This window comes from Haemaphysalis longicornis, unplaced genomic scaffold, assembly GCF_048455015.1.
Source record: "Haemaphysalis longicornis isolate Haplotype H1 unplaced genomic scaffold, Haemaphysalis longicornis Haplotype H1 scaffold_9, whole genome shotgun sequence".
NCBI lineage: Eukaryota > Metazoa > Arthropoda > Arachnida > Ixodida > Ixodidae > Haemaphysalis > Haemaphysalis longicornis.
In genome coordinates, this window is record NW_027526460.1 from 53,545,255 (window position 1) to 53,571,370 (window position 26,116).

General features: G+C 48.3%; 1 protein-coding gene across 1 annotated transcript in view; it reads left to right on the top strand.

The window, feature by feature from the left end:
• The window catches only part of LOC144151367 (uncharacterized), a 178,676-nt gene extending 152,811 nt beyond the window's left edge, over positions 1-25,865 (top strand). The window contains exons 5-11 of the mRNA XM_077682397.1: positions 12,354-12,452; positions 13,073-13,171; positions 19,539-19,637; positions 20,539-20,637; positions 21,569-21,799; positions 22,585-22,779; positions 23,034-25,865. Of these exons, the coding sequence (XP_077538523.1) occupies positions 12,354-12,452; positions 13,073-13,171; positions 19,539-19,637; positions 20,539-20,637; positions 21,569-21,799; positions 22,585-22,779; positions 23,034-24,398 (2,187 nt within the window). The 3' untranslated portion in view covers positions 24,399-25,865. The remainder of the gene's footprint in view (positions 1-12,353; positions 12,453-13,072; positions 13,172-19,538; positions 19,638-20,538; positions 20,638-21,568; positions 21,800-22,584; positions 22,780-23,033) is intronic.
• The last annotated feature ends 251 nt before the right edge of the window (positions 25,866-26,116 follow it).

Consider the following 26,116-nt stretch of genomic DNA (forward strand, 5'->3'; position numbering starts at 1 on the left):
ATATAGTCAATCGGAGGATATTTCCGAAGACTGTGAAAGATGCGAAGAATAGTTTGTCTGTCACATGACTGCGGTAATACTACGACGACATTTTTGATACCGCGATATAGCTACGGCGCTACGACGTTGACGTTATGATTGCCGCACATCGAAAAACGCTAGTGGCTGCTCGTCGCCCATTGGCAACGGATTTATGTTATCTTTCACGATTCGTTTTCCCTAGAGAGCTCGATCGCATCCGAAGCGATCTCGAAGAAGCGGAACAGTTTTCTGTTTAGAGAACCTACACACACGCAATTATTAGTGTCTATTTTTTTTTCGCAGCATCGTCTGTACTTTGGCACACTTCTATTCCCCGTCTTTTAGTATTTGCCTTATGAAACGCGCCCTAGATGGTGTGAACGAAGGGAGACCGCCTGGAAATTTTTATAGCGTTTTTTCCCCAGGGCATAGATGAGGGTTTACGAGTTGGTGACGAGGATACTGTACTTTCCGCGGTGTTGCAACACGATTCCGCATAAACGCGACGCCACTTTACAGCATGCGTTCACTTGCTTAATCAAGCGGGGTAATTACGGCACTTTTGGGGCATTCTTGCGGCCGGTCCTAGTTGGCAAGTATACGGCACCATTCGGTGTCGCAGCGGATGCGAACATATACCACACACGCGAAATATACACTCTAAGGGAATCCCGTGATTCAGCTTCCATTCCGCCAACAAAGCCAGTTTTACAAATGAGCGCAGCGAACATGCCATTTGAATAAAAAATGTGATCTGCAATGTGGCAGTGTTCAACATCATGCTTGCATTCCGTGATACTGCTACGCAGACCAAACTTATGAGCCAAATCGTGTGCTCGACATCGTCCTTCTTCGAAGTTTCATTGTTGGCTACATGGATTCGAGTGGATCGTGGTGAAGTTGAACTTCGGGATTGTTTCAGAGAGTGAAATTCGCTTTTGTAAATGCCGTCCCTGACACAAGCGAATGCGTCTAAATGTTTCGTATCATCACGGAACCAGAACCGGTCACTGACACACACAACCCGAATGCACGAAGGGATTTAGTTTTTTATTATCATTATGATGACGATGATAATGGTTGTAGTGAAATAGATTAAATAGGCTTGGTCGACAACCAGTAGAGGAGCAAGCACAATTTCACTGATGTAATGGCTGTGCTCGTTGTGTCGGCCGCGTTTTCCCTTAATATAAGCATCAGAGTTTTGCAGGCAGAGGCAAATGGGAACTCGGAACGCCTTGTACCGTAAACACCCAAGGTGTTTACTGCTGCCGAAGCGGCTATCGGTCGGAAGAGCGGTATATTTTTTTTATTATGCCGACACTCGAGGCAGAAAAAAAGGTAATCCTGCAGCTTTGAGGATCCGGGAACATGGCGAGGCGCCGTATATCGAGCTGAGATTTGTAAAAGCAAACTGGTTCCCCGCAGGTCCTTTTTCAGGCCGTCACGTATGTCGGGATCGCCAGAGATTTCAGTGAGAGCCTCGAGAATTATCACTCCAACTTCTTTTTTGTACTGTCTTAAACTCGAAGCGGCTTACCCTGGGCCAGCCAGGAGCGAGCGTAACCTCAGCTGCTGATTCCCAGATATAATCTTCGCCTTCTTTTTGTAATCCGTGTGCGACCCAGGAAGAACTCTCGACAAAGCGGACATCGGTAATATATCAACGTCAAAAGGGATAGAAAAAAAAAGACAGAATGCACACGATGCCAGGAAAGGCAAAAAGGGACAGCAATAAACGCGACCCTGGCGGGTTTACTTACCGCGCGCTAACGTTAGCATCATCATCATTATCATTATCATCACCATCATTATAAGCCTCCTCATGTCCACTGGAGGACGAAGGTCTCTCCCATTGACCTCCAACCGCTCCTGTCCTGCGCTGCTCGAGTCCACAGTCTACCCCCAAAGTTTCGTATTTCATCCCTCCGTCGTGTTTTTGTCCTTCCCTTTCTTTTCAACCCATCTCTTGCTATCCACTCTGTTACCCTAATTGTCCACCGGTTGTCGGTTCTCTCGCCACAATACCAGCCCAAGTTCACTGCTTTTTCTTTGTTGGAACTAAGATAACGTCAACTCTAGATTTTTCTCTCATCCAGGTAGCTCATTTCCGGTCCCTGAGTGTTACTCCTAACAATATTCGTTACATGGCCCGTTGAGCCGACCTAAGTTTGCTACCTATTTGTTTAGTAAGGCGCCACGTTCCAGCTCCGTATGTCATCACCGGCAGTATGCACTGGTTCTAGATGTTTATTTTGAGCGGTAGAGGCAGCTTACTTTTCATTATTTGGGAGTGCTTGCTGAGGGGCCCCTAACCTATGCCTAGTCTGCGCTCGATTTCTCTCTCATGGTTGGGGTCAGCACTTACCATTTGTCCGAGACTTATTCTTTTACTTCTCGTAGCGTTTCGCTTCCTAAGCTGTGGAATGTTTTTGGCATGTTTATTCCTAATTAATTAGCTTTATTCATATCTATTTTTAGCCCCAAGGCCGTGCTCTATGATTGTAGGTCCTCAAGTATTGTTTGCAGGTGTTCTGCAGTCTCACTCAGTAAGACTGTCGTCCGCAAACCTCAAATGGGTAAAGTATTCTCCGTTTATCCCTAGTCCTATGTTTTCCCGGTCAAGCTTTCTAAATACCCCCTTCAGACATGCTGTGAATAGTTTTGGCAAGAGTGTATCTCTCTGTCTTACTCCATTTTTGATCGGAAATTTATCGCTTTGCTTGTGCAGGGTTATTATCCTGCCCGTGCATTCCTTATGTCTTGTAGAAGTCTTATCTTGGTTTCCTCTATTCTCTGGTTTTTTACTGCTTTTAAAACGGCTGCGTTGGGCACGGAATCAAACGATTTCTCGTTTTATCACTCATGTTTTCTTTGTCACTCACTTGATTGACGACATGGATGTTATTCATGGCTGAGTACCGTTTCCTAAACCTATAGTCTACTCGCAGGGTTGTTGGGAATCTAGGCTGTCACCTATGCGGCTAACTATAGCTTTGGTAAACAGCTTGTGAACAACTGACAGCAGGCTGATAGGTCTGTACTTTGTTGGAATTAAAACCTTGAGGTCCTTGGGATCTTCCTTCTTATGAATAAGAATAATGTTGGCGTTTTTCCAGGCTGTGGGGATTTTTTGAGTCTTCAAGCATTCCGAAAATAATACAGCAAGCCATTCCAGTACGATATCTCCTCCCTCCTTCAAAACAACTGCGGTTATCCCGTCGTCTCCAGCAGCTTTTCCAATTTTCATTCCTTTGAGAGCCTTTCCAACTTCCTCTTTATTTACTAGTAGGACATCGTAATTTGAGTTTGTACTCTCAGTGCTTTCTCCTGGTCTAACGTCGCTAGCATGCCGCCTGATGTAGAATCGTTCTGCTGCCTTTATTATCTCGTCGAAGGTGTGCGTAATGTTACCCTGCTCATCTCTGAGTGCGCACATCCTGTCTTTGCCGATGGCTAGCTTTCTCTTAGTTTCTTTCAAGCTTCCCTCTATTCGGAGCGTTTCCTCGATCACTGCCATGTTATATGCACGAATGACTATTGTTTTACTTCCGTTAATCAGTTTCGAAGCTTGGTTAGTTCAATCCGATCCGCCGTAATAGGGGCTTTGGTGTTCTTACGTTTGACAATTAGTTCCTTCGTTTTCTTAGTTTTCCAGTTTGTCCCCTACATGTTGCCTCTTCCACAGCTGCTGCTGATTCACTGAGTGCCGATGTTAGGTTGTCATTTAGCCTGTCTCCACCGACTTCGTTCGTTCTGCTCGTTCAGAAGCTAGAATAAGTTTTGAAGAGTTATTTTAAACTCCTGCCATCTCGCTCTTACTTGAATCCATGCGGGGTTTCTTTGTTTTCACGAGCTTCCTTCTTTCTCTTTTCAGATTCAGCCTTAGCTTGCATCTAACCATCCTATGATCGCTGCTCCAAATCTTAGCACCTCTACGTCTTGCACGATACCGGGGTTGTCACATAAAAGGAAGTCAATTTCATTTTTGGTTGAACCATCTGGACTTGTCCATGCCCATTTCCTGTTCTTTCGTTTGTAATCAACCTCACGTCATTTCTCTCTGCAAATCACACCAGTGTATCTATCTCCTCGGCTGTTGCGATTGTCTATTCTGAAGTTGCCCGCTGACATTTCTCCCATTTTCTTCTTACCGCCCTTTGCGATAAAGTCTCCCATCACAATTGTGAACTGCGTTGTTGCCCTCTTCATTTCTGATTCGACGTCCTCAAACTACCTACGGCTTCGTCATCATAGCTGGTTGTTGGCGCATAGGCCTCTGCTATCTTTAACCTGTATAGCTTGTGTAGCTTGATCATAACAGCCGTGAATCCCTCCCTAATGCTGAAAAACTGAAAATGGTCAGCTGTTTCGTACGTACGCGCGGTCCCAATGAGCACAGAAACCCAACGAAGAAAGGGTTCATTCGCTCGCTTCGACCGCACCTCCACATTTCCGAGAAGCTGCCTCCACAAACAGCAAAGTTTCAACTCCACGGGGCTCTCAGCGAGCGAGGGAGTCTAGCCGCCATCCCGCGAAATCAGATGGGGTCCCGTAAAAGCATTCCGCTGCACCCCGCAGGGGTCACTCTTTAAAGGTTCAAAAGGGCAAGTGCCCGCCAAGAAAAAACGAAGGCCGATTTGGAGTCGCTTCTCATGCGGAGAGTATGTACTCTCGGTACACACCCACCCGTCGAGGGTTTAGCGACCGATGGTCCACGGCCTTCAGCCCAACACCAACCCCGTTTGACCAAGGCCGTGGCGTTTCCTCTTCGTGCCGCTTCTCTGACGTTTACCGGAACCCGAGTAATGGGAAAGCGCAAATGGGCAGCTTTGTCAAGTCAGCGTAAGAAGGAGCGTGGTTGGAAAACCAACGTCGGGCTCTCCTTCATGCGGCATGGTCTTACTAGCTAGTCGGTGTTGCGCAGCCATAAAGCAACGAGAAAAAAGGATTGGGCGCAGCCCAGTTTTGTGCAGGCAGGGGAGCATCATCCACGCCGACGGATGCAGGAAGTCATTTGAAAGGGCGAGTGTCATCAACAAAGGCACTTGCTGTGGCGCTCCCCGCTGCTATGCGGGCGGGATTTCTCTGCTGCCTCTGCCAGAGACGCCCGCGGAGCGGTTCGTTTTTGCAGAGGGTGCGGCGTGTATTCATACTTCATCCCTTGGGAACTTCTTCGAAGCCGGTTCACTTCCGCTCGAGGTTTACACACGTCGTGGCTGTCGACTGGGATACGATGTAACCCGTTCACCACGCCGCGGAGACTTTTTTAAACGAACTGAATAGTTAAAACGAAGATTTTGGGTGGTTTAACGTGCCTGAGTTACTTTGGCTATGAGGCGCGCCGTAGTGTAGTGCTGAGGATTAATTTAGACTGCGTGGGTAATGGGATACAGCAGTGGCTCTCAACCGTGAGTGTGCCGGGGACCCCTTTTGTGATTTCCAGAAGTGAGGGGAAGTTCACGACGATTCATGTTGGTCCGTGTGATAATGTCAAATAATTTCAACTTGTAGCTGAAGTCGACCACCTGCTTATACAATGTCCGCATTTTGTGTCGGACTTTCATGCTGAAGCGTGTGATATTGTCAGAGAATTTGCCCTTGCATTTAAAACTTGTTGCCCAAACACCTACTACATTATATGCTGTTTTCTGCGAGTCTGGCTTTTTCACACAGGCGGCGTGTTGTGCAAAAAGGCAACTTTACAACTTGCGCTGCGCGGTGAAATTAAACGTACAAATCACAAGCAAAGCCACCTTAGCGCATTGATTGGAAGGTTCGACCAAAAGTAAAATAAAATGGGCAGGAGGTGGAGCATTCGGGAGGGCTTTACGAACCCCTAGAATTCCCTCGCGGACCCAGATTTGGGAACCCTGATTCGGCTAGAGGGTGCTTGGGGATCATGCAGCATTTGCAACTCGCGTAGTGGGAAGATGTTTGGGTTATTCGTTTGAAGGCGCTTGTAATCTCTAGAGTCTTCTCACTCCTCTTCTCACGGACGCGAACTTCGGTGAGTTCAGACTCCTTTTGTTTTAATTAATGAAGTAGGGGCCGGGTGAAGGCGCGTCATGGGAGGTTGAAGGGAAACAGCCTCTACGCCAGTTTGGAGATGGACGGCAGCAGGCGCTCAGACTGCTCCCGCCGTTCCCAGCAACCTCCCGAAAGGAGCGGTGGGCCCCACGCGCCAGCACCCGGCTGATCGAGAACCGCTGGCGTCTTCTATTTGAAGGGCTCCTGGAGCGACACTTTCGCCGGTGTCTTTCCGCCAAGGCACGCGCACGCCATCGCCCGCCCCGACCGCGCATTCACATTCCACATCCCGTAGAGCGGCCAATGACGCATTGCGCCATCTAGGGGCGCGTTTGAACACGCATACGCGGGCTTTTTATACCCCGCCTATTAGCCGCCTTCCGGTGTCGTCGTGGAGAGGTCCCGCCTCTGGGTAGCAATCGTATACAAACCCGGTGTAAACCTCACAGGTGCCGCTTTTTTTTATTGTTTTGCTTCTAGCACACTTCTTTTTATCACACATGTTATTTATTTATGGCACATTGATGCATTGTAAACAAAATTCCCAGTATTTTGTTCCGTTTAAGTCAGTTCCATTTAAGTCAGTTTAAGTCAGTTTAAGGATATCTACAATGGGTCTACAGCTACCATCATCCTCCATAGGGAGAGCAGTAAAATACCTATAAGGAAGGGTGTCAGACAAGGAGACACAATCTCTCCAATGTTATTCACAGCATGCTTACAAGAAGTATTCAGAACGTTGGATTGGGAACAGGTGGGAGTAAGGGTTAATGGAGAATACCTCAGTAACCTCAGATTTGCTGATGACGTTGCCTTGCTAAGTAACTCGGTGGACGAATTGCAAAGCATGCTTTCCGCACTGGGCGAACAGAGTAGAACCGTGGGCCTGAAAATTAATATGCAGAAAACTAAAGTAATAATCAACAACCTCGGGACAGCACAGCAGTTTGAGATAGGTGGCGAGGCAGTTGAAGTGGTAAGCGAATATATCTACTTAGGCCAAGTTGTGACCCCAGATCCCAATCATGAGGCAGAGATAATTAGAAGGATCAGAATGGGGTGGGGTGCATATGGCAGACATTCTCAGATAATGAATAGCAGCCTACCATTGTCGCTGAAGAAGAAAGTGTATGACAGCTGCATCTTGCCGGTACTCACTTACGGGGCAGAAACTTGGAGGCTCACTGAGAGGGTTCAGCTTAAATTGAGAACGACTCAGCGGGCAATGGAGCGGAAAATGATAGGTGTAACATTAAGGGACAAGAAGAGAGCGGAGTGGGTCAGGGAGCAAACTGGTGTTAAAGACATATTAGTAGAAATTAAGAAGAAGAAATGGACGTGGGCAGGGCATGTAATGCGAAGGCAAGATAACCGCTGGTCATTAAGGGTAACAGAGTGGATCCCTAGAGAAGGCAAATGTTGCAGGGGGCGGCATAAAGTTAGATGGGCAGATGAGATCAAGAAGTTTGGGGGGATAAATTGGTCACAGTTGGCACAGGACCGAGGTAATCGGAGAATAATGGGAGAGGCCTTTGCCCTGCAGTGGGCGTAGACAGGCTGGTGATGATGATGATGATGATGAAGTCAGTTCCAGCTCTCATTTTGTACGTTTAAGTGGTCACGCATTTTTATGTCGGTTTCTGCTGTTTTCCATGAATATTGTGGGCCACTAGTGTGGTCTTATCTGCGATCAAGTGGGCCTTGGTTCAGGTTCTTTGAGAGTTTGGTATTTTTTTCCCTTTTATGTCGGTTTCAACTGCCCCGTAGCTAACTGAGCGACGGCATATTCGCATGATTGCTTTCTTTTTATTTTTTTCGATTGTGGTTGTTTTAATCGTTTTCGGTTGGTTTCGCCTGTTATGATTTCATTCGGGATGCTTTTAAACTGCTTTAGGTAGTTTTCCGGTGTCAAACGCGCGCCAACCAGGCGCATGCCTCTATCAGGATATGAATTTCATATTCCAGGCCGCCCGCTTAAGCATGCTTGGCGCATGCGGGCACGAACCGCATTATAAAGCGACACAGAGTAAATTTTCCATATATCGAACGTTTCGGGACAGGAGACCTACTTCGTTATAAAAGGTACTTCGTTAAAAGCACAGATGATTTTCTCCAAGTGCACTGCACGGAAAACCGAGAGTTAAACGAGAATTAGAAATACACGGCTTTTTCTACAGGTTCCGTACGAATTTTGCAGCGCAAACTACGAAAGTGCAATAGATGGAAACCATAATGCAACGAACCTTTGCGAGTTGACGACACCGCAGCCTATTCGATGTGGGGTGAAGTAGGTGTTGCGGGTAGTTTTGTTTAATTCCAATGGCAGATCGGGAGCCGTCGCAGAGTTCAGCCGCAGAGCACTCTGCTTTCTCGAAGAGCAGGTGTTCCTTAACTGTCTTTGGAACGCACGCAGTCCACCGGGAGCAAGTGCCGAAGCACGACGGGAACAGAAATTTCACGGCAGCCTATATGACGGGTCCGTTCATTAACATCTGCTTCACCACAAGCGTTTTCTTCTTGTCGAGTCTCGTCTAAAGTTCCTTCATCTGCTTTTTTGCCGATTGAGGGACTTCAGTAGCGTCGACGGTCTCCAACGGCGCCCGTGACGAAAGTTATATCGGCTTTTTTTAGGTAGCCGAAAAAAGAAAGAAACGCCGAAGGCTCGTTTATACGCCATGTGCACCCAGTCGTTGTTCCATCTGGGCTCCTCGACACTTGTTTCCCTGTTACAGCGGTCTCACTTGCTTTCGTTAAGTATAAAGCAACGAACATGGCGTCCAGCCTCTGTTATGCCGTTGCGACTGTGGCCGTAGCGCGTATTTGCCGAAGCGGGTGCCATGGAAATTCGAAAAGGGGAGTCGAGCGGAAGTGGACGGCGACCACGTCACGAGAAATGAAAACGTCTTCGCGAGTTCCGGTCGACTCCGCTGATTTAGGGGGAGCAACATTTCTCGCTCCACGGAGCCATCTCGGCAGCGACGGCGCTCTCGATCTGCCATTGGAAAGTGTCTGCTTCAGGCGAAGCAAAAAAGTTGCTCCCAAAGTGCTCCGTATCTGCCATTCTACTTAGCATTACTCGTAGTTGATAAATGATGGCGCGGAAGAAACGGATGGGCTGCGGAAAACGATCATCGGGGAGCGGAAAAATAGATTTAGATAAGGCGGACGCTTCTGCGACAGTAACCTGTGCGTGTTAACAGAGTGTAACGCTAAGAGGATAACCTGTTTGTGCTGACGCAGTGTGCGCAAATTTTGGGGGCCGAAGGTAAACAATCATGGACGGTATTTTTAGGCATTCGAGGGCAGGCGACAATTTTAGTAGAGAACTGCTGCGTCGTACAACGAAAAATGAGTGTGACGTTGTATTTTAACACGGGCATATTGCGTAACTCGGATTCGCATCCCGCAAACAGATAACAGCAGCACTCACGATACCACGCCGCCCTCCTGTAACCAAGGAAATGACACGTATCTACGACGAGAAAGAGAAAAAGAGAGATTGAGGGGACTTTTTTAGAGGCGAAGCCCCTTCTGGGCTCGTGCTGTCGGCGTCTCCTGTGGTCACCGTCGGTTCATGTAGTCACGGCGCTAAAATATTGGGACACTCGTTTTTCAATGCCTCGCGCTAAAACGTTTCATCTCCGTGGGCAGAAACACGGACTGAAAGATCACACGCGGTCATTCTCTGTCCAGCACCTCGCGCTAGAACGCTTCGTGCTTCAAAGACACGAGAATTTTACAGCAAAGCCGCATACCTCTACCGCATACCAAGGCGCCAAGAATACACTTATATACTGCATGCTTCGCCCCTCCCCACGTTGCTAGTGGAGATTTCCCATTTTTTTTAACCCATCCCTCTCCCAGCTGATGGGTCGCCGCAAGACCCGTAAGAGCAGGGCCTAGGCTTCGAAACTGGCCGCTGAGCCCAGCGGTCGTCCGAGCAAAGTGCGCGGGCCCCACCACTCCTTAATGTCATCTCCGCACACCGGCGTGTCGTCTCGCGTCCTTGCCTCCTTTACGATCATGCACGACGACCATAAAACAAAATGGCCACCCCGACAAGATGGCCTCCCCCCACTCGCCCTCTTCTCTCATTCCATCGGAGCGACGAGGGATGCAGAGCTCTGTGCGATCGTGGCCCCCTCCCGGCCCGAGCACGCTCTGCGGCCACCGTCGTAGCTCCTATGGGGGAGCGAGGCTGACGCGCATGACACGCAGGAATGAAGCCCTGCTGTGATTGCGGCCATTTCAAAGGATCTCGACGCGTCGACGGAGTGGCAGTGCACTCTGTTGGAGGCACATTTCAAGGTCCGCGGTTGATATGATGCCGAAGAATACGAATCATGGTGGTGCCGAGCCATTTTCTTTCTAAACACTGCTTGTGTCCACCTATTTCTGCACCAAGCGGAATGAGAATGGAGGATTTATTTATTTATTTATTTATTTATTTATTTATTTATTTATTTATTTATTTATTTATTTGCTTGTCTATTTATCGATTTATTTATTCATTCATTCATTCATTCATTCATTCATTCATTCATTCATTCATTCATTCATTCATTCAACACCAAGTACGACTTCTCTCTGGCAGAGTTAAGGCTTTTAAACAAATGCGGAATGACTGAAAGAATGAAATAAGGAAGGAAGGATAACAAAACTGAAGCGAAGGCAGAAGCAAGAAGTAGATGTGAAGCAAATGTCACTGCAGCCTATTTGCTGTCTTCGGAAAGCGCTCTGATTTCCAGGCAACACTGACGTACAGCCACTCCAGCTGGCTTTAGGAATGAGCTCCCAGCACCTTCTCTTCGTCCAGCGCCTCCGCATCACCAAGGCCGCCTGTACGCATATCACACTCTTCTCGGCGAAGACGAAGGCGTCGAAGCGCAGACGTCAGTCAGCGCACTTTGTGGCTAGCGGGGCTGGATGAGATGGCGTGTGGAACTGGCGGTACCTTTAGGCACTTGTAAACGTCGCGGTTCGTTTTGGACGTGACAGCGTGCACTTAGGCGAAGTATGCGGGCAATGCGGCTGTGAAAGACGTGCCACTTCATCGGTCCGTGTTTGTGTACAACGTGTACCATATCAATTGCTTTGAAATTCGGCACGCTAATTTACAGTTAAAATTTGGGCTACTGGCTACTTTCGTCCACGGATAGTTTGAAATTGTGACTATAAAGCAACTGTCTCCTGAGCTTTGGTTTGACTCTGGTGTCGTGGTAATTCACGGCATACGGTTCCTGCTTGTCGCCGTTGGGTTTGCCGGCGGTCTTGTTCTGGCGTTGTAGGTATAACTTTGTCAGCACCAAGCAGTTAGAACAATTAACTTCGGTGCCCCACGAATAGCAGACATCCAGGCGTTCGCATACTGGCGTTGTCTGTGGGATTCGAAAGCTAATGATTAACACTGCCATCGCCTTCATCGGCGAAATATATTTCCCGAGGAGCTAAGTGTAAACCCTTACATTTGTCGCCATCGTATTCGTCAACGAGTTGACAGCTAACGTATCTGCATAAATGATAGGATGCACAAAACTGAAATTATAGGTTCGGAGTAACTTAGGACCGCACAATGTCCGTCCGCGTGTCGTACGCATAGCATTTACAATCGCAAAAAATCACACAGGCACCGGCACCGGCAGGATGCGAGCCTGTTTCGGGTAGACCAGACAGAGCTAGTGTCAGTCGTCTTACCGATTGGGCTACGACCGTGAGTTAGTACCCGAGGTTCAAACGGCTTACTCCCTCGCCTGTAACGGTGCGGAGTACCTTAGCACATCCCCAATGTCCGTCCGCGTCCATCCATGCGCACACCCCCATCAAGCGAAAATCAAGCGAAATTCAATTTCAGCCGTGAGTTGCAGTTTCATTTCGGGCATAATCAACGTGCAACTCACGGCTCACATCGAATGGCGGTCGTGGCGCAAATCGGATGTCGCTCGGGGCGCAACTTGGATGTCATTTCGAGTCCCCGTACTCCGCACCCTCGCTATCATCCACGGAGGGGAGATGCTGCCATTTTTGAACTACCTTTTACTACTGAGTCAACTTGGAGTTGCACTTGAAACGATTATTACCCAACACTATTATTTTTCGTAAACACAAACTTTCTGGAGTCACCCATACCTTTGCGCACGATTAGTCAAGGAGTTAGCTATGACAGTAATGTAGATGACAGTTTGTTAACATGCCATTGATTGATTGATTGATTGATTGATTGATTGATTGATTGATTGATTGATTTATTGATTTATTGATTTATTGATTTATTGATTGATTGATTGATTGATCTTTCTACGCAGCACGGGAACACAGCACTGCACGAGGCGGCCTGGAAGGGCTACAGTCGAACGATCGAGATTCTTTGCAAGCACAAGGCGAACGTGTACATAAAAAACAAGGTAAGCCCGTAGATGCTTGGGTCAAATCTCCTGGAAAAAAATAGTGTGGACGAAACGTTATTTAATATGATTTACTAGCTGGTCTTGTATCGCCATCATACATATCAATTTTCTGCCTTAATGGTGGTGTTAAATGGTGCCAGCCAAACTGGCCTAAAATAGAGGAGCCCGACGCACATATGAACCGTTTTACAATTTATTGAAATTAATAGCCCATTGTTTCGGTTGTTTGATAACTAAATGTAGTAATTAATACTCTTATTGGCCGGGTTTAGATTGTTCGCATCATTGGAATATATCGAAATGTTCTGACTTTATTTGGCCCATTATACCTAATTAATAAAATGGCTGCCGTGCATGCTCACTGCTTGAATTAAATTAGGAGTTTCTTTATCGGTGGTGCGTTCACTTTGTACAATGAACTCCTTACGGCAGCACGACTTATTGACCGCACATAAAGCACTCGCATCGATACACAAAACTGCACCACTTAATGTTCCATGACCATGCAGTTTACCCTGTGATGGTGGTAGTTTACTTGAAGAAATGTAGTTGTGGGCATCGATTCCACCTCGCATGGAATCAGTACCTATCCATGAACTCTTTTCCCTCCCCTGCAGGGCGGCTTCTCCCCACTGCACCTGGCCTGTCAGAACGGCCATAACCAAAGCACGAGAATCCTCCTGCTCGCTGGCTGCAAACCGGACATCAAGAACAACGTAAGAGCCTTTTTTTTTTTTTTTCTCACGTATACTCTTTTCTATTTTCTCTTTTCTCTTTTCTCCTTTCTCACGTATACGGTATTAATGCGACAGCATTAAATTGTCTATTGAGCTAGAAAGCCGGCGTCGGTGTCTTTGAAGCATTCCATGGCGCGAGGTTTTTCATAGTGCGAAATGTTCCATAGCACGTGCCTTAACTCGGCAGTAGCGAAAGGTCTCCGCCCAAGCAAGTACACCGCAGATGAAGTACGCTAGCGTAAGATGGCAATACAAGCGGGCAAACAGACCGACAACGGAATCCACAACCATCGTCGTCGTCAACTCCCCCCATAGATAGCGGCAGGAATGAGCAGCGGCGAAACATGTTGGAGAGAGATCGAAGCCATTCGAAAGCGTAAGATCGAGGCGTATAACGAAGTATAACGAAGTATAACGAAGGCGTATAACGAAGATCGAGGCGTATAACGAGGCGTATAAATCGTGTCAAGCAGCTTGAGAGCGAAGCCCTTGGAGAACGCGGGAAAGAAGCAAAGCGTCCCAGGCATTCAATTGGCCAATAATGCTTTCGCAAGAGCACTTACGAAGTCTTCGGTGCTCTCAGACGTTTTTTTCTTCTTTCTAGTACAGACGGATGTTGACTGCCTTCTTAATACAGTAAAACCTTGTTAGTGCGGAGCCACTTCCGCCACGTGTCTGAATTAAAAGCTCTGTCGAGCCCCGTACAACAAAAATTCTCAGCATTGCTGCAATCGCTTAATCTGTGCTATTGTCCCCGAAACGTCTGCACCGTGACAAAAAAAAAAAAAAAACAGAACAAAAATAAAACACGGGCGGTGGAGTGCACCATGTTGCGCAAGTGCCGGAAGCCACATACAAGGCTCTCGGTGGCCGTGAAGATTCGAAGGTCGATACGATACCGGGCCGTGGCATATTTGCAGGATCGTATACCCTCGAGAATTTCGCGGAGGCGCCGGAGATCGTAAAATTGTTGTGACTGCGGCGCTATAGCCTACCGATCGGAATCAGATCCTCGCGTCCAAGCATCATGGGCTTGCGGGTTACGTGCTCGGCACATGCAGCAACAACGTCAGTGCTGTGAAAGCAAGATACAACGAGCAAGAAAGTGGGAGGGGGGGGGGGGGTTGCAATGGGTACTCAAATTCGTACGTATGTACTAAAAAATCTAGAAGGCTCTAGTCTTTTTAGTACATAGCGTACGAATTTGAGTTTGTTGGGTGGTTTTGTTATTAAACAATGACGCAACGCGAAGACAAGGCTCAACATATGCGATCTCGAAGCAGTAAGTAGGATCGTCTGGAACGCATAGGCTTGTCAATAAACCTTAATGTGGGGAAGCTGGTGCATACGAGATACAATTATCGGACGATAAACCACGAGCAGAGGTACAACACTTCATTGCCTCGTGTCAGCTTTATTTTCCTTCCTTCGTGCTGTTGTCCCCTTGATTGTACTTTTAAGCGCAGCTATTGAAAACACTAGGCTTGTTCCCATACAGCACCCTTTCCGACGACCTCAAGGGTACGCTCAATAGTCATCAAAGGCATCTGCCATGGGTGCTTTAGTATGTGCAACGAGGAGTTAGTACCGACACGTCCCTGCAGCATTCGTTGCAGATACTACAATGCTGCAATAAGTTACGCATTTGGGCTGGTTGGTTCATGATTACGAGTGAAAAAACAGCGCTAAAAATACAGGACAAGAAAGGACACAGGACCACGGCGCCGTGGTCCTTTGTCCTTTGTTGTCCTGTCTTTTTAGCGCTGTCTTTTCACTAAAATGCTATCACTGCTTGGGTTATGATCTGCCTTGCATTGGGAATTGAAGTCCCTGTGTGACGCCACGGAACATGTGACGCCACGGACAATTCGAAGCAGAAACAGCAACCGATGCAGCAGTCACATTGTCGAGTACCTTCTGCCAATATATAGGAATAGGAGGATAGCAGAGAAGGTTGACGTTAGCGTATATATAACACACAGGGCAAGTTCAGAAGGATAAATATATATAAAAAATGGAGTTAAACATTCAGCAAATTGGCAATACAGAGAGACACTACAGATATGGACAAACGACGTGCCGAAAAAACGCAATTAACGTGCACACGGTCTCGATTGGGAGCATACGCCACTTTATTATTTCAAGATTGATAAATGCGAAGGTGCGCAGGATCAACTCCCGCGCTCAAAACACCAATTTGAACTCGTGACATATCACAAGTTCTCACATAGGTTTAGACAGAAGAAATCTAAGGCCAATGCGTAATTTTCCCTGTGATTTGATTAAAACGCCTTCTAGGTTGCGCACCAGTGTAGAGTACCAAGGATAACCAACATGCCTGGCAACGCTCCGTAACGAAGAAGGTGCGGACGACACGTATCGTACATGGCGGCAGATCTTTGGCCTTGAGGATGTTTCGCCCGGCAATGAACTACAAGTCACCATTCCCACGAACACAAATGCAGCGCGTCTCTACTATAAGATAGCGCTCGCTTCGCAAGACAGGAACCCGCAGCAATAAGAAGCGATGACGCCCAGAGGCGTCGTGCTAGCAAGATCAGAGAACTTGTATTTCCGGGCGATTACGACACGGGCAGCGGACATTAGGAATCGTTCCGGCCGGCCCTTCGAACACGTCGAGCCCGTGGCCACGCCCCACGAATTCGCGGCCCGTGTGACGCTAATGGTGCTCAGCTGTGAATTAGCGCTCTCTCACGCATGTTTCCGCCTTTAGCGAGGCCCCGAATAACCTTCTCCCAGGGACGCCATGTGCGCGGAGTGGATAGCATGGCCGTCCGCATTAACCAATTACCTGTCTGTACGGTTGTGCAAGATCGTGTTTTCCTCTGCTGTGCTCTGAGACTGAGTTAGTTGCTGGTTAGCTTTACTGCAGAGCCCAAGATGAAAGTGAACATTGGTTACTGCAAGATGAAAGTGAACAAGGTACGTTTAATATAGTACGGGTATAGCGAGTACCACTGTTTCTCGGCGATATCACAGCGAAGCGATATGGGAAGCGCGGTTAGGATAATGCGGTTTGGACACTACCAGTGCTGTTAGTATGCTGGCAGTACTGCTAGGATTCTCGCTGTGCGGTTAAGGTACTCTAAGCGCAAGTAGGATGGTAGTCTAAATGAATCGGCTGGATTTAGCTGTTCTTGTGGATCTGGTGAAGGTTTGGCAAACGCTATTATTCGGCGCTACACTCTAAGAGTCTCCTCAAGTGGGCGTCAACACAACGCCGCATAACGACAACTCAGAATTGCCAAAGGTGCCAGTTTGGTGAATGATGAGGCCTGGCATGCAATTAGAGTAAGAAGTGCAGAATCTATGCTATAACAACAGCGCTAGCCGTACATGTGCATTTTCCCATTTTTTAACCAGATGGCTGAGGGCCGAGATGCTCAGCGTTTTTTATTGCAAAAAATGCTCAAATAAAGACTTTCTTTTACTTCCATTTTACGTGTTTTTAAGTAGTATCCCCCTCCCCACTACTGCTAAGGCTTCCCTGTGTCTTCAGTAGGTGTCAAAAAATTTAATGCCATGCCACTCTGTGAAGGTAGATGACCGGAGGAGCTATAGTATCTGTCCATTATTGGTCGGCCACCCGCTCTAACCGTGCTTCGCTTCGGGGAAGCGTTCATCGGGATTGCAGCCACACCGACGTCTTGCGTCTTCCGCCTCGCAGTATTTGTGTTCCCGCTGGGCAATGCGGTTACGCTTGCCGTCCGTGGCCCGATCGTCGTCGGTGGTCTCCTTCTACAGCGACCGTGCCCATTGCCGCCAATTTTTTCTTTGTAAGCAGGCTTCACTGTTCAACACATATTGTGAGAAAGACAGCTTACAAAGACCAAGCTTCCGCTGATCTCAAAGTCGACGGCTGTATTTCTAAACAGAGAACCCTCATCTTCTTAGAGCATTCTTTATTTCTTAATACAAATGCATTGCAGGGAAGACAGCTTTTTCTGGAGTATGGAGAGATAGGCTGGGCGTCGTTTGAAGTTCGAGAAGCGCGGAGTAAAGAATGTTTCGAGGGGAGGTTGAGAGCAATGGATCAACGTAGGTGGACGGCTAAGGTTTTTAGGTGCTTATTCAAGAAAAGCGTGGGCATGCAGTGGTTAAGGAAGACTAGAAGGCTAACGACGAAATACGGAAAGAGCATAGGAGAATCCAGAACAGCCAAGGTAACCAAAAAAGAGGCAAGGCAGATAGCAACTGATAAATGGAGAGAAAAAATGGAACCTAGAAAGTCATTAGTGATGTACAGGGCTGCGAAATCGGTCATAAGAAAGAAAAATTTCTACGATAATTCCCAGTGCAGTGCTTTGCCTTTTGAGGCTAGAGCAGGTTGCTTGCGAACGAAGAGCTTTGTGGAGAAGTATTCACAAAATGATGGGGTTTGCGTGGTCTGCGGAAAAAAAAAAACAATGCGGCACATAGTGTTAGAATGCTAGGGTATCCATCCAAATCTACATGAGGGAAATATTCGGCTTCCAGAAGACCTAGGATTCAAGGGTAGCACAGAGGAAGTTAACTTCAAGGCTGTCGAGGCGACGAAAAGAAGATTAGAATGCTGGTGGACGAAAAACAGAGAGGAGAATATTGCCTAGGACAACTGCCACCTATTACAGGAAAAAAAAAGTATTTTGTGCGTAATAAGCTTTTTGTACCTGACCTAAGCAGCGCTATTATTAAACGAAGAGTATAAAACATAGGTATATTAGTCATTTTTGGTAGGATGACACGTCATCACCCCGCTACAAAGGGGAAACCAGTAGCAATCGTCATCATTATCAGTTGTACTGTATACGTCATCTTAATACAAAAACATAAAAAGCCGGATCGAAATGGTGGCCTACGTGAAGAAGGAAAACAAATTTTCTCTTCCCTCCTCCTCAGCAAAGACGGGAGAGAAATTTGAGAGGGGAAGGAGAGAGCGTAGGGGGGAGAGGCACTCAGCTCAATGGCAGAGCAACGTAAACGCGGCCGTGATAAATTCGTTCGCCTTTATACTATCATAGACCACTGGCGACCAAATTTCCCAGTAATCGTGCTCGCCAAGAGCGTAGCCACTGAATGCGATGAAGCCACTGAAACCGCTCTTTTACAGCTGGTCGAGTCGGCTACTAGCTTCAGCCGTTTAAGACCCTTGCGCATACACTAAGCAGTAAACATGACTTGTAGTGTCGGAAGAAGCAAGCTTTGCTGCATCCATTCCAGGGAGGGACAGGTGAGCGGGAGGCAGAATTTATAGGCGACAAAACAAACCGGACGACCTCTACGAGGACTGTCTTACACGCGCTTCGTGTCTCTATAATTGCGCGCTCGAATGGCCGGTATCTACGACCTTACTCATTCGTTCTGGCTCCCCCTTCAGAATGGGCAATAAATACCAAGCAAATTGCCTCGCGCTGCGGCGCTTTCATCGGCGCCTCTGTGGACGCGTCGTCTTTTCGCTCCCAAGCTTTAACACAGAAAGTCGTAGCATTACTGGGAAAGGATATGGATGGACCAACGAATATATCTTTCATAATGGCCCACCACCCACCATCATCGTTAGTTACTTCAGCTCACTGCTGTTCGGCAACATGCGGAACCTGAGGTGTGGGTCTGTGTAGTCCTCGCACGACTGTTAACGACTATGCACTATTATTATAGCACTGTTTGAAGGAGAAACCTTCGGCTCCAATTTCTACCTTGCAACGCATGCAGTATATACACTGTATCCTGTCATCTGAAGTGTAGTGATACAAGTGCCCTTATTAAGTCGCAGTAATGTTGACGCCGACGTCGTCGCTTCACTATGTAAATGAAACTGCTGGAAATTATGACGAATGGGGTTGATAAGCGTTGCTTTAGAAAGAAGCACAGTTCTTCGATCATTGTAGCCTGGAATGATCGCGAAATCACGTGGTGATAAAATACCGGCGCCTATTTTAAGAGTTAATTCGGGTGCTTGTGGTAGGTATGTACAAGGGTTCAAAGTTTCGCTCTGGCGAAACTTTGCGGCGTTGTTTGATGAACTTTAAACGTCTTTTGACGAACTGCGCCCGTAACTTCGAACAACTTTGTTTGACGAACTATAGGCGAACATTAACGAAACTGCGCACGACACTTTGAAAGAAATTTGAACGACGAAATTTGCAAAAAAAAAACTTCGGACGAAACTTTTTTCGAACTTTGACAAAGCCTTGCACGTAATTTGGTACGAAAATTTTGACGAACTTTGTCGAAGCACTGCGCAAAATTTCGGCGAAACTTTTGACGACATTTGTTTGACAAAGCTTCGTACGAAGCGTTCGACGAAAATTTCGCACGGAATTTAGTTTGCTGTGCTTTATTACAGTACGGCGACACGCCCCTGCACACGGCCTCGCGCTACGGTCACGCCGGGGTTCTCCGGATACTCATCAGCGCCTTCTGCAACGCCAGCGAAGTGAACAAGGTGAGTCGCGCTTCGCTTCGCTCGATTCCATTCCGCATGTTACAGCCTCGTCCCTGGCAACGGAAAAGCGCCAATCAGAGCTTGCCCGTTGGCTCATTAGCGCTATCTCATTCGTTCAGTAGCTCATTTCATCAGTGCTTCCTAAAGGTGGGCACAGCCACTTCGCGTGTCCAGAACAGTGCGAGTGGTTTGCTAGCAATTAGAGCCCTATTCACGTGCGAAGCCGTCGACTGATTCACCGGAAAGACGGTGTTCTCTGGTAATAGCAAAAAAATAGAACCTCTGAGCTGTATAGGTGCTGATTTTTTTTATTAACGACTGTTACACCGCAAGTAATCGGTAAGTTTGTTCTGCGTGTACCGGTTGTTTTATTCAGGGGTGTTCGACACTGTTGAGACTTTTCTACGCGTTGAGGAGCTACGTATGCAACGCGGTTCTTATACAACTTCCGAGATAGAGTGCAGTGATCGGCTTTTGTCCTCTAGTGAATACAGAGCGGCATCTTCATACATGCTAAACGTTTCCACGAGGTTTAACTTAAAATGCGTTTGTTAACGAAAACACTCGGGATCTCCTGTCCCTAGTCCCGAAGTCACCGTTGACTGCCCTAGATGCAACCCGACATTAGTTGTTCCCATATAGTTCTGTGGCGAGAAAATTCTCGTACTACCCGTAGTCTACCCGCGGTAAGTCCGATACAAATAATCGAAAATTACCCCTAGTCTACTTTATCCTGCGGTGTACGATAGGGAGTGCGCCTCAGAAATGTTGCTTTCGAAGGGAATGTCTGCATTGCCACTACCAAGGCGTCGGAATGTGATAGATAAAAATTAAGATACATTAGACCAAAATAAGAGTGCTGCACTTATTTGAGATAATGATCTTGCTCTTTCCTCTCTAGAATGGGGACAGCGGCCTGCACATCACAGCGGCCATGGGACGCCGGAAGCTAACGAGAATACTCCTAGAATCCGGCTGCGACCCCAGCATCACGAACAAGGTAAGCTAACTTGGCCGGGGTCTTCTTGGGCTTCCCTGAATCGCACGTAGTACTTTGCTTCCGGGAGTGGTGCAGTTGGCGTGTTGTCCACTCACACGCATTGCGTAATTAGGAGTGGCAGTGAACGTCTCATATATCTAAGATGCAGTAAAGCCTTCTTACAATTGTTATTAATATTAACTGGTAGCATTGCAGGAGGGGAAAATTCTGTGAAATGTGCTGTAGCTGCTCACACTTGGCCTGCCGCTGCATAAGGGAGGCACCGACCTAAATTATGTTTTAGTCTAGCAGCGGATCTTATACGAATCAATTTCAAATCATTTTCAAATTTAGCCCCCCTCCCACCATCAAAATTAAAAAAAATATATTATTCAGTAATTCTGCGTGCCGGCAGTTGCGTTCCGCACGAGCCAGTACAGTCGATAAAACACTTTTCTATATCACAGCTTTCGTACTTTCAGCCTTGACCTGCCTCACCCGAGCCGGATTTGAACAAAACTACTGCGGTGTTCTGAAGTCTAAGCTCGCCCTGTTTGCTTCCAACACGGTCGTAAATATACTGCTTCGGCAGTTTTCAGATGTAACTAGTAGATGGAGTTGAGATCACTGTTATCGTCAAGCGTTTTACCGACTGTACATTTCGCTATTCATATATATTACAATATCCTGTTCTCACACGTGGACACGATCCGTTGCACTTTTTGTGACTATGCATGAGTCATACATGAGTCACAATACATGACTCTGTCATCTTGCTATACAAATCTGGCTACGCCTTGACAACGAATATCCAATTAAAGCACTGCTCTAACCGTGAGAATTTGTCTCTATAGGAAGTTTCTGAACACTCGCGGCGTGCCTGATGTGTCACTGCGAGTGTAAGCATACAGCCGTGGGACCGATCCTCAGACGAAACTGCACGCTCTTGCAGCAAGGCGAGACGGCGCTGGACATCGCCCTGCGCAAGGAGTTCAACGAGGTGGCCGACCTGATCGAGCACCCTCCTCCGCAAGTGATCCAGCTGGACTCGTCCTCGTCGCCGCTCGACCAGCCGAGGAAAGCCGGCGATGGAGGCAAGAAACGCGAGAAGGAGAGCGGCACCTCGCAGGGCAGCAAGGACAGCTCGCACAACAAGGGCGGCCGCAAGGACAAGCACAAGAAGGCGAGCCTACATTTCTCACCGGAGTACATACAGGGGATGCAAGTGTTACACGGGCTGGCAATTCATGGAGGATAAGGTCAGGTTTCTATTTTTCGGAGGAATGACAAGTTAGAGTGCATTTAGGACTCATCACAGTCCCTCATTACCAGAAGGGGTCATCGCTGGTCACTACACGTGCGTCGGGTCATGATATCTTTTGTGGTGTGCGGACGAACTTCTGCTTGGAGTCAAGCGTGAAGCTATGGTAAAACAATGTGGAAATCAAGCATTCTTTTGCTCTGTTCTGGTTTATTTTGGTCTCGAGTATACATAATATATTGTACGATGTATCGTCGAAGGAAACGATCAGGCGCAGTTTAATCAATTACTCCAGTGAGTAATCACTACAGCACGTTATACCATCGTCACCGTAGCTTCGTCCCTTATCAGTGTCCTTTCAGCACGGGAGAGGGCGATACTAGGACGGTGAACACTTTGCAAAGGACAAGGCCATCAGGATAAGCCGTTCGCGTAGTGGTTCAAGCTTCACGTCGCCGGGAGAGGCCTACGTGTGCCGGCAGAGTGGCCTAGATACTGGTTTGAGCAATTTTCTACCGTAAGCAACAAACAAGCTCCTTTCTACGGCTGCGCTTATTGAGAGGGGGTTGGTTCAACAGACGGTACCAAGTGTCGCCGCAGGCATGTTCTCCTTACTTTATTGAGTTGCTAACCGGATGTGGGTTCACAGCCAGAAACTTTGCCGAGAAAACGTCGTTCACGGCTCGAATTTCCCGCGCATTGTGCAGAGCAAGCGTGGCCACAAGGTCCACTTCGACGACGAGAAGAAGGACAAGAAGAACAAGGGCAAGCTGAGCCCGTACGGCTGCCACCAGACGCCCAACCTGAGTGCATTCCCGTCGCCCAAGCTCGAAACGCTGCCTCCTGAGCCTTTGAGCAAGGGGGAGCAGTACTTCCTCGACCTGGCCGGAAACATCCGAAAGGTAAGCCCTCCACAACCACGACCAGGTCCCCGACGTTCTTAGTTATTAAGTTATTAAGAAACCAGCATGGCAGCTAGTCAGCTGCCGTACTTGTTTGTTTCCACCTTCACGCATTAATTTTTCTGCGTTTTTCGTGCCATCAAAAGTTAAAGTGGTACTGTATTCTGATAACTAGATGTGCGCTGAACCTCTCAACACTCCTGCCTCTCAACACACGAATCACCTGTCTCTCTCCTGGGCACCCTTCTTTGCAGGGTCCCGTGGGCAAGGGCTACACGTGCTACTGCGCCCCCTTCTTCCACAACGTGGAGAAGAAGCTCGAGGCCGACAAGCAGGAGCTCATAGACCACATAGACCACGCGCACGAAGACCTCAACGCCAAGATCGCGCACCTGGAGCGCAAGACGCGCAACCAGCTCTTCAACCTCAACCAGTCCGTGCGCGAGAAGCTGGCCGCCGAGAAGACCGAGTGCCAGGAGAGAGTCGAACGGGCCGCCCTCCGCGAGAGGCTTGACCGCGAACGCCGCCAGGAGGACCAGCGGACGGCGCTCAGGTCTGAACTCCAGGACTACGTGCAGGAGCGAGTCGCGCAGGCCGGCCTCCGCCGGAGCCCGCTGGGCCAGAGCGCGGACGCCAGGAGCGGGTTGACCGAACTTCCCAACTGGTCACACCTTCCCCGCAGGTTTAAGCACCACGGCCTCTACAACGGCGTCGCCAGGGCCAAGTCCGAAGAAGTCCTGCACGACCTAAACGGGATGGACGAAGAAGAGGAACTCGCGGAGGTGACAAACGGTCACGCGGTGAACGTGCGCGTACCTCTGATGCATCCGCCGTCGGGACTGATAGGGAACGAAGTGGGTCTCCCGCCCCCTCCGGCACACTTAGCAAGCCGCGTAGCAGGCGGCAGTCGGCAAGACTTCGAGAAACTCGGCGCGAAGCCGAAGTATTCGCTGTGGGACAAGCCAGTTGAGAGAACCAGCCCGGCAGCGCTGCTCCTTCAGCAGCATCCTCCCTCGACTGCGGGTCGAACAGACGGAGGGTGGGAACTGGAAGTCCGTTGCAGCCCGTCGGACCAGACGACGTCGCCCGCGATAGCGCGGAACTGCAAAAGCCACGCGGACCTGACAGCGGCCTTCAAGAAGGAAGACTTCCAGGACGAAGAGAAGGAGAAGGCAGAGGTCAGTCCGAACCATTCGCCGTCGCCTCCCGTCATGACCAACGGTACGTGCGGTAGTGGCTCCCGTCAATCTCCCGCCGTGCTCGCCAGCAAAGATGACCTGCCGACGGCGCAAGCGCCGGCAACGTCGCCGGTGACACCGCCTCCGACGCACCCCAAGCCCGCCAAACCGCCGCTAATGCCGAGGCCAATGCATCCGCCCCCTTACTCGAGCCACGTGCACCGCTTTTCGACGCCGAGCAGTCAAGCGAGGCCGCTGCGAGTCTCGTACGGGCCATCGCCCACCGATGTCGCGGTTGCGGCGGCTGACGGCGTGTCCGGCTACTACAATGGCGGCGCCGCCTATGCGAATGCCAACGGTGCGGTGGAGGAGCAGCTCTGCAAACTCAACGAGGGCCTGACGTTGGACGCTGAGAACGGATGTCCCTCCAGTGAAGTGTGAAAGTGCTCCCCGCCCGATCCGAAACGTCCCCGCGCACTCCCCCCGCCCATCAAAGAGATCGAACACGCTGCGAGTGCTTGTGCGTGCATTTATTTTTTTCGGCGCTGCTTATTTATGTTGATCCTCCGTGCACGAACTGTCGAAGCGAGGAGTGTGCGTCGGTAGGACGGACTGATCATTCCCACATTCAGCGAATAATGTCACCATATCGGATAGTTTAGAGTTTATGTGGCCGAGATATTTAGATTACCTTCACTAGTGAGATCATCATTTCATTCCATTTTTTCTAAGAACTTGCTTACTTCTGCTATTACTTGCTTTTAATTGAACATAGAATGCTTCCGCTGTCTGCTTTCTTCGCGACGCCCATAGCTACGCTCATTAGTATCGGGTATTGCTTAGCCTCGGTTACGACACATTTAAGATATTCAACCACCCTTGCTCGGTTGAAGCTGTTGATCATAAATATAAATAGTAGAGCTCGTTAAACAGGGCGAATATAAGTCATCGCTTTCACCCCGAGGCCTTTCTAACCCGCGACCTGGCGTCACGCGTCGCGCAAGTTAGCGAAACTACCATACTTACAAAATAGCTGGACTAATGTAACACCTTAGCTGCTGTAGTCGTACTCCAACCCGTCTAAGGAAGAAAAAAATGACCGTAAAAGGGTGGAATTTTCAAATTGCTCATTTGAACGTTCTGAGTGCAGATTTCAAAGTGACCGTGCGTGAAAAAACAGGATAGAAGACAGCACCGTTTGGTTATTTCAACTCTGCTGATGAAACCACTGATGAAGCTATTATGCGTGCAGCTAAAATCCGGGTAAATTCAGAACCTGAAGTTGGAAGTCAGAGATTGCGCAATCTAAACCCGGCCTTTACTTGTTCCGCTGCGATGCAGTTCTTCCCGCGGGAAAAGTTGCAATTCGCATGTCTAGAAAGAGGGCCAGGAAGAAGACTTCAGCGGAGTCCCATGACGGGACATCGCACTGAAGTCGTTTCCAGAGCAGCCATTACGCGTGCGCTTTTCATGTCTGCCGCTCTTCTTCCTAAACATTGGAAACAACTGGTCAGGTCAAAGGCAGGGTCAGAGGTCACACACGTCGTTTTACGCAGCGGAAGTTCAAGGATAATACATTAGCATTTAGCCTTAGAGTTGTTGCTATCTGCTCTTTAAAAAAATGCTTCTAGTAAAATATCAGTTCAAAGGTGGCAAGCAACGACCACTTATTTCGCCCTTGCCATTAGCTACTGTAACGTTGCCTTCCTCAAATCAAACAAATAAACAAGAAACCCCACCTTGTCATGAATCTCTTCCATGAGTCTGCATATTCAAGCCTCGGCCCCACATGTACAGCAGTGATTTTGTTTTTATTTGAGCAGGCGATTTCATGTGCCAGGAACTCTCTCACCGACAGATGTGTACAGTTTTTTTTATCAGACGTGTAATAAAGACATAACATGTTCACGTATCCGTGCCTTTTTACCTTGAGACGCAGTAGTGCGCATAAGCTGGAACGGGGAAGGCACTGGCAACGTCAAGGTGATTGAGTTCCGGAGCAAGGTAAGTCACCCTTACAGCTTCTTATTGTGTTTCGCGTAAGTTAAATGTCGCTGATATTGCTATCTGATTTATCCAGACGGTACGTCATTCAATTGCTGTTTATTAACGGCGGAGCTGTTTAAGCTTTCTTCTGTCGTTGCGGACCGTTTACAGGA